The 16,301-nt window shown below is 53.7% G+C and overlaps 8 protein-coding genes across 8 annotated transcripts; 4 read left to right on the plus strand and 4 right to left on the minus strand.

The window, feature by feature from the left end:
* Nucleotides 1–320: 320 nt before the first annotated feature.
* P153DRAFT_390566 (hydroxymethylglutaryl-CoA synthase) lies at nt 321–1,969 on the minus strand (the record flags this gene model as incomplete). Its single annotated transcript, XM_033670942.1, has 4 exons — nt 321–488; nt 595–1,688; nt 1,751–1,853; nt 1,913–1,969. 4 exons carry the CDS (start codon nt 1,967–1,969, stop codon nt 321–323), a joined length of 1,422 nt encoding a protein of 473 aa, XP_033518917.1.
* Nucleotides 1,970–2,807: 838 nt separating this feature from the next.
* Nucleotides 2,808–4,438, plus strand: P153DRAFT_370928 (glycoside hydrolase family 43 protein). The gene has a single exon (XM_033669141.1). The coding sequence runs from the start codon at nt 3,164–3,166 to the stop codon at nt 4,349–4,351; it is 1,188 nt and encodes a 395-aa protein (XP_033518918.1). The 5' UTR covers nt 2,808–3,163; the 3' UTR covers nt 4,352–4,438.
* Nucleotides 4,439–5,011: 573 nt separating this feature from the next.
* P153DRAFT_390568 (beta-lactamase) lies at nt 5,012–6,172 on the plus strand (the record flags this gene model as incomplete). Its single annotated transcript, XM_033670943.1, has 1 exon — nt 5,012–6,172. The coding sequence occupies one exon, from the start codon at nt 5,012–5,014 to the stop codon at nt 6,170–6,172; it is 1,161 nt and encodes a 386-aa protein (XP_033518919.1).
* Nucleotides 6,173–6,678: 506 nt separating this feature from the next.
* P153DRAFT_302364 (RNA polymerase Rpc34) lies at nt 6,679–7,827 on the plus strand (the record flags this gene model as incomplete). The annotated part of the gene is made up of 2 exons (XM_033664448.1): nt 6,679–6,962; nt 7,014–7,827. The coding sequence occupies 2 exons, from the start codon at nt 6,679–6,681 to the stop codon at nt 7,825–7,827; spliced, it is 1,098 nt and encodes a 365-aa protein (XP_033518920.1).
* Nucleotides 7,828–8,164: 337 nt separating this feature from the next.
* P153DRAFT_390570 (uncharacterized protein) lies at nt 8,165–9,006 on the plus strand (the record flags this gene model as incomplete). Its single annotated transcript, XM_033670944.1, has 2 exons — nt 8,165–8,395; nt 8,446–9,006. 2 exons carry the CDS (start codon nt 8,165–8,167, stop codon nt 9,004–9,006), a joined length of 792 nt encoding a protein of 263 aa, XP_033518921.1.
* Nucleotides 9,007–9,045: 39 nt separating this feature from the next.
* On the minus strand, nt 9,046–11,114 carry P153DRAFT_435256 (alkaline phosphatase-like protein). Its single transcript, XM_033673135.1, has 2 exons — nt 9,797–11,114; nt 9,046–9,740 (listed from the first exon to the last, which is right to left on the minus strand). Exons 1-2 carry the CDS (start codon nt 10,968–10,970, stop codon nt 9,139–9,141), a joined length of 1,776 nt encoding a protein of 591 aa, XP_033518922.1. The 5' UTR covers nt 10,971–11,114; the 3' UTR covers nt 9,046–9,138.
* A 903-nt stretch (nt 11,115–12,017) lies between these two features.
* Nucleotides 12,018–14,399, minus strand: P153DRAFT_379601 (Zn(II)2Cys6 transcriptional activator; the record flags this gene model as incomplete). The annotated part of the gene is made up of 4 exons (XM_033669879.1): nt 12,018–12,898; nt 12,950–13,212; nt 13,260–14,095; nt 14,205–14,399. The coding sequence occupies 4 exons, from the start codon at nt 14,397–14,399 to the stop codon at nt 12,018–12,020; spliced, it is 2,175 nt and encodes a 724-aa protein (XP_033518923.1).
* Nucleotides 14,400–14,992: 593 nt separating this feature from the next.
* Nucleotides 14,993–16,031, minus strand: P153DRAFT_435258 (ribosomal protein L34e). The gene is made up of 4 exons (XM_033673136.1): nt 15,970–16,031; nt 15,835–15,885; nt 15,718–15,780; nt 14,993–15,668 (listed from the first exon to the last, which is right to left on the minus strand). The coding sequence occupies exons 1-4, from the start codon at nt 15,991–15,993 to the stop codon at nt 15,462–15,464; spliced, it is 345 nt and encodes a 114-aa protein (XP_033518924.1). The 5' UTR covers nt 15,994–16,031; the 3' UTR covers nt 14,993–15,461.
* Nucleotides 16,032–16,301: the final 270 nt, after the last annotated feature.

A 16,301-nucleotide genomic window follows, 5' to 3' on the forward strand; every position in this document is an offset into this window, starting at 1 on the left:
GCGCCTTCTATCGTTCACCCGCTTCCGATAGATAGTGGGTAGGTGTCGAAATACGGTCGCTATTGGTTCACCAAAGAACTGCATGCTATCATACGAATTCTCTAAGACTAGTTGAAATAGCTGTGTAGATGTCTTGGTTTCAATATTCGGTATCCCCGTATCAGGATCAATTGATGGCGTACTAATGCATGAAACGTGAAAGGCTTGAATGTAAGTATTAAAGATATAACACTCTATGCTCTATCCGAAGACACATCTAAGAACAACGCCGGCGCTTGGCAGGAATTCCCTGTTGAAAACTTCGGCCGCGTTTCTTTTGCTTAGTGCAAGTCGTTGGTGCCATTTGTAGTCGTCTTCTTGATAGCGTAGGTGCGTCGGAACTGCTCGTCGATATGCTCCAAGTAGTAAGCGCCCTCGTTGATAGTAGACAAGTCGCCGCTGGGCGTGTAGGATTTCTGGCCGTATGCTGCTTCGCGCAATGTGCAGGCCTAGTTGGAAATCGTTAGTTACTCGTCTGTGAGAGGGTAGAGGAGAGGAATCGAGGAAAGCCAAAAACACCACTCCAATGTATAGATTAGATAGATGGGAACGTACCTCTTCATATTCCCGCGGGTTAGCAACATGCCTCTCCTGCAACCTCCCCGCAAGATCAATCTTCTCAACAATCCCGCTCACATCGCCCACGACCTGCAGCGTGAAAAGCGTGCTAGCAATCCCGCTGCCGTAGCTGAACATGCCGATTGTCTTACCCTGCAGTCCTTCGGAGCCGACGCACGACAGGACGCTAATCAACGAGCAGTAAAGACTAGCCGTATACATGTTCCCGCAGCGACTTGGTGCTTCAATGCACGGTGCGATGCGGGCGGCGAAACGCTCTTTGCTGAGGCCGATGAACGTCTTTTCCAGATCCTTAGACTTCAGCGACTCTTCGTATGGCAGGTCTCGAAGGGGTTCGGCGACAGTACTAAACGCTACGTCGGACTTGTTGGTGAGGAAATCGTTGTAGAGCAGGCGAGCGTAGGATTTGCTGACCAGCTTGCAGTTTGGCGTGTGGAAGGCCATGAAGTCAAAGACGTCGATTAAGCTTTTGCGCTCGCGGTTCAGCAGTGCTACGGCGTCTGGGTTGCGCTGCTTCAGCGCGGTATCGTCGGTGAGAAGGCGGGTGGCGTTGTCGCGAAGCTGCTTGTAGCAGCCGTCGAGGGCGGAGAGGAAGCAGGAGATGGAGAGTTTGCCATCGACGAGGGGGTACTCTGATTTCATGTCGGGTTTGTAGAAGTCGTATGCGTGGGTCATGTATGTGCCGCGAAGCGTAGGGACGGCAACGATGGGAGCGTCTGGGCCGACGAGCATCGCTACACAACCTGCTCCTCCGGTAGGTCGCGCAGCAGCGTCTTTGTAGATGGCGATGTCGGAGGCGACAACGATTGCATCTCTGCCGTCCCATGAGCGCGATTCAACCCAGTTGATAGCGTTCAATAGTGCGTTGGTACCGCCGTAGCAGGCATTTACCGTGTCCGCACCTTCCAGGGCGTGGTTGTCGCCGAACAACTGCGTGAGAACGGATTTGACCGATTTGGCCTTGTCGATGAGGGATTCTGTACCGACTTCGAGCCGGCCGATGGACTGCGGGTCTATTGCGTATTTGCGGAGGAGCGACGAAACGGCAGTCAATGCAAGAGAAGTGGCATCTACACACTTTAACACCGGTTCTTTTGGCTTGAAGTAGATAGTTATCGGTCGATTGACTTACCTTCGCGATCGTTACAGAAGTTCATCGACTTTAGCCCAAGGCCAATGGTGTGTTTTCCAGCAGATACACCCTGGTGAGTCTCAAACTGGGCCTGATCCAGGGTCTGTGTCACAGAGAATTGAATTAGTACTGAGGATTCGAAATCAGCGCCGTATTGCTTACCTGGCTCGGAACATAGATTTCAAGGGCCTTGATGCCCACGTTCTTGGGAAATGCCATGATGAAGCCCAATTACTCGATCTCGGAATTCTTCACAGATAGTAAATGTCGGTTCGGAGGTTGTCGATGCTACGAATTCGAATGCAAGGCGGATGTATCAAACAGCGAGTGTGTAAGGGGAAGAGACAGGTATAGGAAACCCCTGTGACGGGTGGGGCGTCCAACGCGGCGCAGCATCAGCTATCCAGTTTCGGAATTTCCGCATTAGTAGACAGACCGAAGGATGGAGTGGAGCATAGGTACAGGCTTCGGCGAAGAACAATCGTCGAAAGAAGGAGAGGAACGTTGGAGGAGGAGGCGAGCGGGAGTTGAGATAGCAAAACGCAAGAGCACGAATACGTGTTTAGGTACTGATATGGCTCTGTCAGTCAAACATGATAGAAACTCTTGCAAAGCGAGACACCTGTATTATGACCTCAACTAGGAGCTTGGTTGGGAGTTGAATCCATGAGTTGAAATCATGGTCTAAAATCATGGTCTGAACTCAGAAATCGGAATCATGAGTTGGAGTTGTGAGTTGAACATGTGAGCTGGAATCATGACAGAGGCCTTTGTCGTGTTGTTAGCGCTGCGGACATCTCTTTTAACCAATCATATCTCCCGCTTCTCCTCCAAGTGACTTTGCTACCTCTCCGCGAAAATAAGGGGCGATCGAGAAATTGTGATGCGCAAACTTCTTCCATAGATCAGACTGGGAACTTGACCACAAATGAACCCTCAATGCCTTTGCGTTATGTTTCGTTAGCGCCTTCTACTTCCATCTCGCTGCATAAAGTTATATATCTGCAACATCGTTCCTCAACGTTACCACTCAACCTTTGACTTCTATGTTTCTAACAGCGCACAACCCTAATCCATCTCCTGATCTCCAGATCTCCATTGCTTCTTGTATGCACCGACATGCATTCCAGGAAAAACCCCACATGATCTGCACTCCCGCAGCAGTCTTTCCGTAGTTCCCACACATGACGTCACCAGGCCTGAGTTACGTAGTGTGTGATGCGGTACTGGGATGTGGCTTAAGCTGATTTCCGTAGATAGTTGGCATGGATTAGATAAGAGTGCGGGGTCATCTTGTGTTTGTTTGTTTAGCTAACATGAACGTCTGTCGAAGACTAAGAAAGCATCAATCACCATCCTCAACAAGAAGAGTGTAGAAGTAAGTTCTTACCGAGAACAGAAACCGCCGCCATCATGTCCTATATCGACACCATCCTCTCCATCACGTCAAGCAGCTGTCCAGACCCCTACGTCCTACTCGACAAGGGCACATATTACATGACCTTCACGTCGGGTGGACACGTCGAGCTCTGGTCCGCCGACAGCCTGTTCGAATTCGAAAAACGCTGCACCAAGAGCGTCATCTGGCGCCCACCCCCAGACACAGACTGTTCGTCGGCCGTGTGGGCCCCGGAGCTGCATGCCATCCACGGAAGATGGTATGTGTACTTTTCGGCGAACCACCCGCAGGTCGGCAATAGTGGGCACAGAATGTTCGTCCTCGAGGGCCCGTCTTCGGACGAGAATCCGCTAGAGCCAGAGAAGTGGAAGTTCCACAGCAAGTTGGCGGGCATGCCCGACAACCAGTGGGCCATTGATGGCACCGTTGTCACGCTGATGGGCGGCATGTACTTTGTGTACTCTGGGTGGCCACTCGGCGGCTCCACGAAGGACGAGTCGCGACAGGAGCTGTACATTGCCGAGATGGCGGGGCCGACGGAGCTCAGAGGCCAGCCTGTCCGTATCAGCACGCCCGATATGAAGTTTGAATTCAGCGGCAACAGCGGAATCAACGAGGGTCCGCAGTTCCTGTCCTCGCCCGACGGCAGATGGTCCGGTATCGTGTACTCTTGCGCTGGCAGCTGGACTTCTGAGTACAAGATGAACATCCTGTACCACACGGGCGGAAACCCGCTGGATCCTACCTCGTGGGCTAAGAGTAACCACCCCTTACTCCAGGCGTCACGCGATGAAACACCCCCCTACGGCCCAGGGCACGGCAACTTCGTCCTCATCGACGGCGCGGGCGGGATAGAAGTCTGGGGCGTGTTCCATGCCACAGATGCGAAGACGGGCTGGGAGGGCCGCCGAGCGCGTATCATGCGTGTGGGCTGGGAGGGCGGCGGACCGTTCATGGGCAATGGCGAGTGCGGCCGGTGCTGCGAGAGTGTTGTTCATTTCTGCCATGGGTGCCCTGGAGATGGGTGTGGAGGCCAAGGACACTGCGGCGGCGCGGGATGTGGTGCGAGGGAGTTTGTCAGCGGCAATTCGACAGGGGAGCATGGTGGTGGGTTTGGAGGTGGTAGCAGGGATAATCTGAAGAGGGACATGAAGAACTTTTTGAACGAGGGGAAGGGCGCGTTTAAAAATTTCCTTAAGTAGGGAGCTAGTCTTGGAATGGGAGGAGTGAGGTGGAGGAGACAGGTTGGTGTAACTCTTGAAATAAGTCGAATTCTTCAAGCTCAACTCTTTAGCCTGATATGGATTTAAATTGTCTATACACATCCCATATGAAGCTACTCAACGGATGACACACTACTTCAGGAGTAGCCGTTAGCGATGCGGGGCAGACGTCCAACCTCACCCCTGCCACTGAGAGTCGAATCAACGAACTAAAGCAGAAGTGCGGCGTGTATCCTGCACCACCGAATGGCAATTCCACACGACATCTTCAGGTACCGCTGCGGGCTGCTTACAAACGAAGAATCGAGATCACATCGTGAGTTGCGCATTATATTCACCGATCAAGTTGCGGAGAACCTTGCTCGCTTGCGTTACCCTGTGGCTATGCAATGGAGCAGCATTTTACAACAGGACGCCTTATCGTCTTCCATGGTTAGTAGTTTGATGTCTACCGTGTCCAGGATGTAAACACGTACACTAGCTTCGCGTATCTGGGTGGATACAGATCATGCTCCACCGTGGTGGGTACCAAGATGACACTCCTCGGACAGACAGTACATATATAAAGACCTCACTTGCAAGCCCCTTGCATGCCAAACCACCTCACCTATTCAGTCTCCCACCTTCCCACCACCAACAATGGCGAAAGTATCCGGAACCTGCGACGCGCGCTTCAAAGAAGTCGAGGCGCTGTTCCAAGCAAACCTCGACTCGGGAGAAGAGCTAGGAGCATCCATCGTAGTCAACATCGCCGGCAAAAACGTCGTCGACATATGGGGCGGCCACGCCGACACGGACAAGACGCGCGCCTGGGAAGAAAACACAATCACCAACATCTGGTCGTCGTCCAAAACCGTGCTCAGTCTCGCGGCCCTCGTCCTCATCGACCGCGGCCTGCTCGACCCCAACGAGAAGGTATCCAAGTACTGGCCCGAGTTCGGCGCAAACGGCAAGCAGGACATCGAGGTCCGGCATCTGCTCTCCCACACCTCGGGCGTGAGCGGATGGGACGAGAAAATGACTCTGGAGGAACTCTACGACGCGCCGAAGGCCGCGGCTCTGCTCGCCAAACAAGCACCCTGGTGGACGCCTGGTACTGCATCTGGCTACCACAGTGTCTCAATGGGTCATCTCGTCGGCGAGGTTATCAAGCGCGTGACCGGGAAGCCAGTCGAGCAGTTCATCCGCGATGAGCTCGCGGGCCCGCTGGGCGCGGACTTTCAACTCGGCGCTGCAGAAGCAGATTGGCACCGTGTGGCGGACGTGCTCCCGCCGCCACCGCCTGAAGACCTATCCATTATGCCCGCGGGCCTTGCAGACCCATCGTCCGTCGTCTCTAGAACGCTGCTGAATCCGCTCATGGACGCCGCTGTCGCCAACACACCCGCGTGGCGCCGCGCTGTCGCCGCCGCCGTGAACGGCCACTCGAATGCCCGCGGTCTCGCGCGCCTCCTGTCCAATATCTCGCTCAATGGATCCGCGTCTGACGCGCTGCTCAAGGCGGAGACGGTCGATTTGATTTTCCGCGAGCAGGCGAATGGCGTGGATTTTGTGCTCGGGCAGCATATGCGGTTTGGCATTGGGTTTGCGTTGTCGAGCAAGGGTACGGCGATGGATTGGTTGCCTGGGGGGAAGGTGTGTGTGTGGGGTGGGTGGGGCGGGAGTATTGTTGTTTGCGATGTGGAGCGTGGGATTACGATTACGTATGTGATGAATCGGATGGTTGATACGCTGTATGGGAGTGGGCGGGCGGCGGACTATGTTCAGGGTGTTTATCGGGGGTTGGGGGTCGATATTTAGGGGGGTTGCGCAATAGAATTGATCGTGCTACACTTAAGTTGTTTTAAAATTGTGTAGGAACCTAATTAGAAGCATGGTGGAGTGTTTTGACAATTAGTCGGATGTTGAGTGAACAGAGTTCTCAACTGCCTGGGACCTGAATACACGCATACTGCAAGTACATGTCCACCCTGTAATGGTCTTGATGCTGCGTTCATGCTGGGTGTTGATTGGAGGTTAGTTATTATGGGAACGGACTGGGTTGTGCTGCATGTGCTGTTCAAAGTTGGCACAATAACGTGTTCGAACTCCAAGAAAATGGACGTCGAAAGTGGTGTTGCAACGAGAGATGTAAAGGCGGAGACGCGACGCGGAAGACCGTCTCCCCGCAAAGTGGGTCATATGCACCTCATCACGTGCCGTGACTCCACCCCAAATAATTTTGGCGCATCGACCTTCCCAGCGACAGACACTCTCGCTGAGTTTCCTCCGCCCATGATCGATCGATAACGCGCATATCCTACGACATGGCCTCAGCAGCAGCGCCTCTAGCGGTGCCCAAGGAGGAGGAGCCTTCTGGCGCCGAACCCAGCGCAAGTGAAGCTCCCGCAGACTTGCTGTACGACAAATGCGCGCAGAAGTCGCAGGGAACAGTCTTCTTCCAACGCGATCTCTCCAACATGCAGGTCGCGGAGACTATGGCGGAGTTGACTATGCTCCTGCAAGAGCTGTGCGACCGTCATCTTATGAAGCTGATGACATTCGACGGTGAACCGTGTTGGAAGCTGCGATCCAGATCAGAGGCAGAAAAGTGCGTCGGTTCTGATTCTATACTCCGGGTGATACTAATCTTCATGTCTAGGCTGCGACGATTGACGCCCGATGAACGCCTCCTCTACCACCACATCGATCAGGTCCAGGCTGAAGGCATCTGGTCGAAAGCCTTACGCGCGCGAACGAACGTCACACAACAAGTCCTGACAAAATGCCTGAAAAGTTTGGAGTCCAAGGACCTGGTGCAGTCTGTTATGAGCGTCAAATTTCCGAATCGAAAAATGTATCTGTTGAAGCATCTACGACCATCGGAGGATATTGCGGGTGGACCATGGCAGTCTGAAGGCGACTTTGACACAGCCCTCATCGAAACTATTTCAGGAGTCATCGCGCAACACGTGGAGAACGAGACATGCATCAAGGTGCCTGCGAACTGGAACGACTACGGGCAACACGACAGGACAGCTGAGATTGCGGAGAAGAAAGCGCAGGTGCAGGGTGTCCGAGATATCGAAGACGCACCGGCTGTAAAACCATACAAGCCACCGAGAGACCCAAACTCTTCCACGATAGTACACAAGAACAACCCGCAATACCCGACTGCAGCATCCGAAGCCGAGTGGCTCAATGCAAGGGAGATTCTGCGGGGCAAGATAGTCCGAGAAGACGACATGGAGCAGTTGTTGGAGATGATGGTACTTGACGGGCGGCTGGAGAAGATATCAGGCACAAGCTACCGGACAGTCTTGACTACGAGCGAAACTAAAGTTTTCAACGGCTTTGTCGACGCGCCTTGTGGCAATTGCCCCGTCTTCGATCTCTGCGGCGACGAGGGGGAGATTTCGGCGAGGACGTGTGTGTACTTTGGGCAGTGGTTGGAGACGCAGTCGGAGGAGGTCTGATGAGATTCATACTTCAAAAAGCATAGCGGCGGCGTTTTGGCATGAATGCATTTACACCTGGTATGGAGAGTATACCCATATGGACTACGTTATAAATCTCGTTCAAATCTTGACTGGTGTCCTTCCTCTAGCTATTTCCTCGTCTGATCGTGCTATCCAAGCCGCGCTTTCCTCGGCCAGTCATATTATCACTTCCCTTATATGACATCAAGTCCAGGAGCGCAAAGAAGCCGCCGACCGCCCAAGCCACTGCCTACTTCGCATAGCCTCCACACCCATCTTGAAACCTCCATCCCCCAACATCGACAGTTCTAAAACATCAGAAACCCAACCAACTATGCGTTCCTCCACATCAACCTCAACCCACCCACCCCCCAGGTCGCGCAACACCTACACCACCCTCTCAGCCCCCCTCCTAACCTCAACACTAACCCTTATCACCTCACTCCTCCTCCTCCTCACACTCCTCTGGCACATATCCTCAACACATCTCGCCAACACATACGCCATGCCCATTCCCTGGCAAACAGACTTCCTAGCCCAGCAGTTCAAAGGGATAAAAACAGGGGTATGCGTATGCATATTTATATTCGTGAGTAGCCTCGCGCTTGAAATCAGTATGTGCTGATGAAAGGGGGATGGATACCGCTGGACTGCGTATACGCGATATGGAGTCTAGACTACCACCACGGAGTGCAGCGAGGACGCAACAGCCCCCTCTCCACCCCCATCCTGCAAACACTTCTCGACCTAACTCTCCTCGCCCTGCTCGCCCTGCATATATTCCTCACCACACGATCCATACAGACAAACAGAGCTTTCTGCCACAGCTCGCAGACGCTCAGACTGCAGGGCTACGTCTTCCCCGCTGTGCCGGGGCAGCATGCTCATAGTGCGCTTGGTGCTGTGCAGCGATGTGAGAGGCTGGGCGTTGATATATGGATTGCGGGGGCGTTTTCGGTGGGGATGGCGGGGTTTTTGGGGGGACTGCATTGTGTGGGTTTGGGGGTTAGGGGGTGGGGGGTGGGGGTTGGGAGGGATGTAGGTGGGGATAGGGAGGTGGAGGGGGGGAGGGGGAGTGAGGGAGGAGCGGGGGAGGAGAAGGGTATGGGTATGGATGGCGGGATTGATGCGGAGGGAGGGTGGAGGGAGGTGTTGCTTGAGTGTTTGGTTCCTTGAGACTTTGGGGGCGATTAGCGAGGTCGATTGATGGAGGTAGGGTTGTTAAATCAGGATACAATATATAGTCAATAGAATACATAGACGTGACAGATCTAAAAACGCCGAATAAAACTCCAAACAGACACACACTCAATGCCCACAATCACACGCCCGCCCATGCACAGCACCCCTCTTCTTGAAATCCCCCTCGTAGCTCGCCAAATGCGTCTGCCCATCGAGTCTCTGCCCCTTCTCAGGCATCGCGCCCATCCAACTCACCTCCTCCCCGTCCTTACCCAGCGCCATCAACCCCTTCCCCTTCTCCCTCAACTCCTTGGTCACAGCCTCGACGTCGACGCCGAGATAATCGCGCAAAAAGCCGCCCACCTCGGTATTCTCATGGTTGCCCACGAGCGCCTTCGCGGCCACAGGATCGCTCGTGTAGATATTCACATCAGCGGCCGAGTGGCCGTGTGTGCTCCAGCCCGTCTGTGAGCGGCGCGACATCATGTCGGCGTAGTAGTACAGCGCGGTTGTGGGGTTTGCGACGAGGAGCGCGACTTCATCGTCTGTTGCGTCGGCGATGCCCAGGCCCGTGGCGATGGAGGCGCGCACGAACTGTGTCTTCTGGGCGTCCGAGGGCGAGGAGAGCAGGTATTTTGTGTATTCGAGGTGTAGGCGCTCGGCGGAGTGGGTGGCGTTTGCGAGGGGGGAGGGGTGCCAGAGGTATTCTGGGTAGGAGGTGTGGAGTTCTAGGGTTGGTATTAGCATGGAGATTTTAAGGGTGCTGCAGAGGATGGAGACGTACGACGAGCTGCTGCTAGACCGCCGGTTTCGTGGTCAGAGGTAGATACCATGACGGCTTCGGTCTTGTCGTTCTTCAGGAAGTCGAGGACGCTGGTGAAGGTTTTGTCGTAGGCGAGGACTTCGTGGACTTGGGCGGCGGGGTCGTTGTGATGGCCTGCGTGGTCGATGCGCGAGCCTTCGATCATGAGGAAGAAGCCCTTGTCGCTGTCTTTGGTGGCGTGGCTCAGGGCCTTCATGGCAGCCTCAGCCATCTCGTGCAGAGACGGGTAGATATCGTTTTCATTGCGGCGGTCGAGTTCGTAGGGGATGTCGGTGTCGGCGAAGAGGCCCAGCATAGGGAAGTCGAGGGCATCGCCGCCCTTGAGGTTGTCGAAGCTCTCGCGGTCCGAGATGTAGTTGAAGCCGTTCTTCTTGGCCAGCTCGACGACATCCTTGTCATCGGCGCGACACGAGCTGAGGGAGGAGTTGGGCAGGAAGTGGCATCGTCCACCGCCGAACATCAGGTCCACGACGCGTCCCAGCGGGTAGTCGCCCACCATCTGCTCCGCAATGCGATCCTCCTCCATGCGCATGTTCACGTGCGCCGCAAAGCACGCAGGCGTCGCATCCGTGATCCGCGTCGTAACCACCAGCCCCGTCATGTATCCCGCCTTCTTCGCCGCCTCGAGCACAGTACCACACGGCTCATGATCCGGCGTCACCGAGATAGCACTATTGTAGCTCTTCAGCGCGCACGAAAACGCCGTCGCGCCCGCCGCCGAATCCGTAATCAGCGAAGACGACGACCGCGTACGCGACTGCCCGATAAGATGCTGATCGATGACCAACTGCTCGCTATACGGCGCGCCGTTCTGGAACTGCATGAAGCTGCGCGTGAGACTCAGACTCGTCGGGCCCATGCCGTCCGACACCATGAAGATCAGGTTGCGCTTCCCGCTCGGGTGCGGACTGCTGTGCTTTGGGTCCTGGCCTCTCTGATACACGACGGCGAGGACGATGACGAGGGCCGTGGCCACGACAGCCCATACGAAGAGTCCGATTTCGCGCCAGAATGTCCATGTTCGCGGTCCTGAGGAGGGGCGTTGTGTGGGTTGGCCGGTCAGGAGGGCGTCCTCTTCCGCGATGTCGCGCTCGGAGGAGGTGCGATCTGAGAGTAGGGGGCGGGTTCCAGACATTGTGGAGTGAATGAGCGCAGAGGCTCGAGGATAGAAACGCAGAGGACTCGAGGCCGGAAACGCAGAAAAGGAAAAAACAAGACGAAAGGAACGACGACAAAGGTTCAAGGGAGCTCCGTATTATCTATCTATCAGATGTCGGTCGGGTCCAACGATCGACAATCACCAACCCGAAAGCGGGTAGGGTCATCTGCCTGTCCACGCCTCACGGGTCTTGATCATGGGCAACAACAACAACATACCAGGTCATGAACCTTGTCAACTGCGAAAAAGCATTTCTAAATCGTCTAACTGAAGCACACCGCAATGTAACTGACGGTGAACCAAGTCTAGCTATGCGTCTTCTTCAATATTATTTCCACAACTCTCCCAAGTCCCAAGACAATATGCTCATCTCGACGTGCCATATGTACTTCACCAAGCCTGCCTGAATAGAAGAATGGTACGATGATGATCGATTCGCAGTTTCACTCATAACACCCGATAAACTCAATAGCCATGCACCTGATTATTTGCCTTCATTTCCACTTCCACGTCTATTTTGGAGAAAGAATCAATAAAACATCAGACACAAGTCCTTCCACTTCTCAGCACGCCGCAAACGCCCCGCTAAAGTACAATAAAAGCCAGAGCCAGAGTTAAGAAGAGAGAAACCGTGCAAGTGTGAAGAGATATGTCAAGCCAAGACTGCGATCGGCCAGAGATGTCGCTTGGAAAGATGTGCCGTGCAGTCCGAGAAGCACCGCAGACCAGGGATTCATAGCCTCGGGGTACAGAAACGTTCCAAAGAGCTGGAACTCGAATGTCTTTTGCCCTCCTTCGCCAACTCATTACAGTAGCAACCTAGCTGTGTGCAGAAAATCTAGATGGCATGGTCGTTGCAAAGGTGGCAGTCTTGGCCGCTTGTAAATTCCGGACACCTCGGTTGGAAAGCAACTGGAACTCCTTGGACATAGTGAATCTATTGGCAGGAACCTTCTTTTCGATTTCCACAATCATGAAATATCGACATCCTCAAGGTAGGAGCAGGCTTGAAAGGTCGGCCGCCTAGGCACTAAAGTCATTGCCAAACTCCCCAGTCCCATACTGATTCCAATCCGTCTGCGTCTCCAGCATCCAGGACACGGAATCAAAGAACTCGTAGCTGTTTGCACTGCCCATACCATTCGGAAGCGCAAGTGGCATGCTCAGCGTGTTGAGATGTGGGTTGAAGTTCGGGAGAGTATGCGCCGGATTCTCTAAAATGCTGGGCGGAGGAGTTGAGCTGGAGGACGAATCAGGATTGGTGGGGTTGGTCATGACGGTGTTATCGAGCTGTTCTGCAGCACCGCTGATGTGCGCTTCTCGCCAGCGCCACACACAGTCAAACATGACGCTCATGCTCATTCGACTGCGGACAATGAGGCCAAGTGAGTCTTCGCGCATGCCTGAGCTGTTTCTTCGGTGGCCTGGATGGTTCTGTTGCTGGCTGTGGTGGTTGAACATGTTTGTGAAACCTGAATTGCTGACCGATGGTGATTGCGACATGCTGTGAAGACTGCGGCCGGGAGAGCTCGCCTTCCACAGCTGTGCCAGCACTTCGGCAAAACGATCCAGAAGATCGTTGGACCAGACCTTGGACTTCCTCAAAGCATCTACAGTCTGCGGCACAAACTGTCGACTGCGCTCAGCAGGCAATTTGCAAGCAAAGTCGGAGTTGAGCAATTTAAGCAAAGCAAATCCAGCGGCCAAAGCCATCTGCATGACATAGTAGGGGACATATGGCAGCTTATTTTCACGCTGTACCTTGAAGACACGGTCCAAATAGGTTGTAGCTGCAAAGTACAACGACACCAGATCTTCGCGTCGTTCTAGCCGGGTTTCAGGACTGAAGAAGGAGTAGAGGTGAAGATGTAACGACACTGCGCAATGATAAAGGTCTTCTAGATCTACCCAGAAGTCAGTCGAAGCAATTTCTCAACGATTGAGTCCATACATACCGTTGTCTACTCCATCAACCGATTCGCGCTCTTCTTTCAGACGGGCCGCTTCTAAATTCATGTAAGTGATGCCAGCATCGTCAGAAAACCGATGTGTGTTCGCTGAGTAGAGCAGCTTATTGATTCGACTAGCCGCCATTTCCTGGCGCAAGCGTACGAACAAGGTTGGTGGTATGATTCGCATGTGATTCTCGTCGTCCACTTTGAACTCCAACGTCGAGTCGTACATGGTAATTGATGGTTGTCCGTTGCCTGTGGAGACACTACTTGATGTCAGTTATTACTTAGATTTTGAAGAAACATAGCTTACGTCTGGGCCACAATATTGCAGACCGCCCATGTCCGTAGTCGATCGTCAATGTCCTCCTGTCGCAGTCGTACTTTTGTGCGCGAGAAGTCCTGAGGGTGCGCAGGTCTGTGTAAGCCTATTTGCATGGCAACCTGCTGCATCGAGCCGCACAGGATGAAGGTCGGATCTGTGACAGTCCGCTCTGCTGGAAGTGGCCACGTGCACAGAAGACAAAGGGCTTTCACGACGTGGTGATTTGGTGTTTTTCTGATGGATTCCCATATCAGGTCGGTCAAGGGCTGCGCAAGATCTTTCAACAGCGATGGACGAGCGCCGTAACGCCGTGCCGCAACAGTGATGATGGCCCAAAACAGAAGCTTGTGGTCCTGGCAAAGGTATTCCTCAGGTGTGCGCACTTGATCCAGAAATGGCAGGAACGGGTGATACAGCTGGAAGTACTCTGTGAACAGTTCATTGACCTCCGCTGCGCCTAGGCGCACTTCGCCCGTTCCTAGAGTGTAGAACATGGGCGATCCGCTGCGCAGGTCCAGAAGCGATGTTGCTGCCACCTGCTGGTGTTGTGTCTGGAGGTATGCGTCGTCCTCCATCTTGGGCACCGACCCCACAGAAAAGTGGCGGTTTTCTGCTGATGCTTGCGGTGTGTTCAGCGTGGGCGGATGCGGCTGTCCTTCGTAGAGCGCAAGTCTCTGTCGCAGGTTTTCCATCTCCTTCTCCATCTCGGCGTTGCGATTGCGTTTGCCAACGCGCTTGAAATTGGGCTCGATGACGCATCGTAGGTTCTGTTTCTGGCATCGCTGGCAACTTACGAATGGGTCTTGCTGGACATTGCACTTGAGCTGCACGTAAGGTCAGCGGGGTGATGGAACTCGATGGTGCCTTGCGTGCGCTCTGACTCCCATAGGTGTGGTGCGGTATACTGAAGCACACATTTTATTGGAAGCTTACTTTCTGTTGTCGACACTCATTGCATGCGCGCTTGACGGCCGTGTTCCGCCTCGCTGACGATGGTCGCGTGTCACCGTCGCCATTGTCCTGCTCGTCGTCGGTCGAGGCCGAGCGTTTGAAACCTCTGCCGGTGCTTGCAGGGCTAGTGGCAAAAGGGTGGTGTTGTTGTGGCAGTCCTGGGCTGGACGGGGACATACGGGACAACATCTTCGTCCTGCGCTGCGCATAACCGATGTCGCAGCTTAGAGTGCAGTTCGAGCGACAACCGGAGCGTAGCGAGGTGGGGATTGTCCAGCCTCGCCAATTGCTTTTCGATCAGGTGTTTCCCGTCCAAATGCAGGGAAAGCCGCTTATTGCAGGCTCTAGGACTTGCAAGGGTCGAGTGAACATGATCACGGCCCCGTCATCATGGACCTCGTTTGCTGTTGGAAGGTTCCACCCGATATGAGGGAAAACATCAACCTGTGTGTGAATGGCTCGTGGACAAAGAATAGAAAACCTAGAGAGGTGTAAGATGTACGCTTGTAACGTAGTTAGTCTAGCATTTGAAGTAGAATACGATCCTACGTTCACATCTTGTTTACAATTCTTGCTGCCTGTTCGCACTGGATAGCACGATGAGTGAGTTGTGATTGTTAGTCATGACATCTGGTTTGAACAATTTAAACCGAGATCCTTGATAGCCTGCGGATAAGAAGCTTCAGCGTAATGGCTGAGATCATGATGCATCATGATTTTGGTATCAGCTAAACGCTCAGGAAGGATAAGTGACTTTTCATCGTAGCTATCATGTGTTAAGTCAGTTGCGCAAGCGGTGTTTATCAAGCAAATTCACGGGATTGTCCTCCTGAGCTACGATACTTGTCTTCATCATCGACAGAGGCCGCATAGTCTGGTTCGTGTCTTTCACATCCATCATAGTTGATTGCTAAGGTGCGTCATCCGGTCGAAAATAATCATGTTCGTGATATTCAACGCGGCTGATTGCACTATTTGGTGATTGAAGAAAATCCGACTCTGTCTGGCATGCCCAATCAACCACATCACAGATGATGACAATCCGAGATGCTGATTCGTAGCTTGTGGATTCATTTGTAACCCTACTCAGCTACTGTCCCGGTGGACATCGGACAGTGACGTAGAAATCGCCTTGATATCGTAAAAGCCGACCGAACCAGGAGACTGCCCGTAATGCACATGAACACCGATAGCCCCAGTTTTGACATGCTAAACCCCGTACCCTTCAATTGCCACCGCTTAACGCTTCTTCTGCTGCGACTCCTTGAGCACCTTCTTGACAACCTTCTGCTCCTCGATCAGGAAAGCGCGGACGATGCGGTCCTGGACGCAGTTGGCGCATCGCGATCCACCGTACGCACGCTGGACGGTCTTCTTGGGGCGGGAGATGTTGGCATATTCGCGGGGGCGGAGGGCAGGGATACCGGCGAGCTTGGTACCACAGTCCTAACAATCATCAGTAGCCGATACGGAGGCATCATAAGGCTAAACTTACACCGCACTTGGGAGCAGTGCCCTTCTTCTTGATATGCAAGTAGCGGAGCTCACCACCGGGGGTCTGTCCCAGCCTTTAGTACAGTTGATGGCGGGCGCATCGTGTTCGAGAACTAACCTTGATCACGCGGACCTTCTGGCTCTTGGTGTTGTATGGCGCACGACGCCTCTGCCCATCATTAGCCCAAATCCTATGTAATTTCCCTTTTCCTCAAATGCCTGATCGAGTTTTCGGGGTTTCGGTGCGACGTACGTAGGTGAGTCTGGAGTCCGGCATTTTGATGATGATCCTAGGGATGCAGTGGGTGGTTGTCTGTTGCAATTTGTGAGCGAATGTTCGTGGCTTCGGTCGTTTGTGCGCGTGCGCGTCGGAGAGCGTACCTAAGTCTGCAGAGAATTAGTTGTATGGTTCGTGAATTTTGGCAGCAAAACGGCAGAGTATACGTACCACTGGGAGCTGCGGGTTAGTTGTCGTGCGAGTCTGGCAGTTCTGAGATTGACAATTGTGTGTCTCGCTTAGCTGACCACGCTAGTGCGAATAGACTTGGCGTCCATCAAACGATCACGGCAAGGCAACACGCTCAT

The sequence above is a fragment of the Dothidotthia symphoricarpi genome (assembly GCF_010015815.1).
Source record: "Dothidotthia symphoricarpi CBS 119687 unplaced genomic scaffold P153scaffold_23, whole genome shotgun sequence".
Taxonomy (NCBI): Eukaryota; Fungi; Ascomycota; class Dothideomycetes; order Pleosporales; family Dothidotthiaceae; genus Dothidotthia; species Dothidotthia symphoricarpi.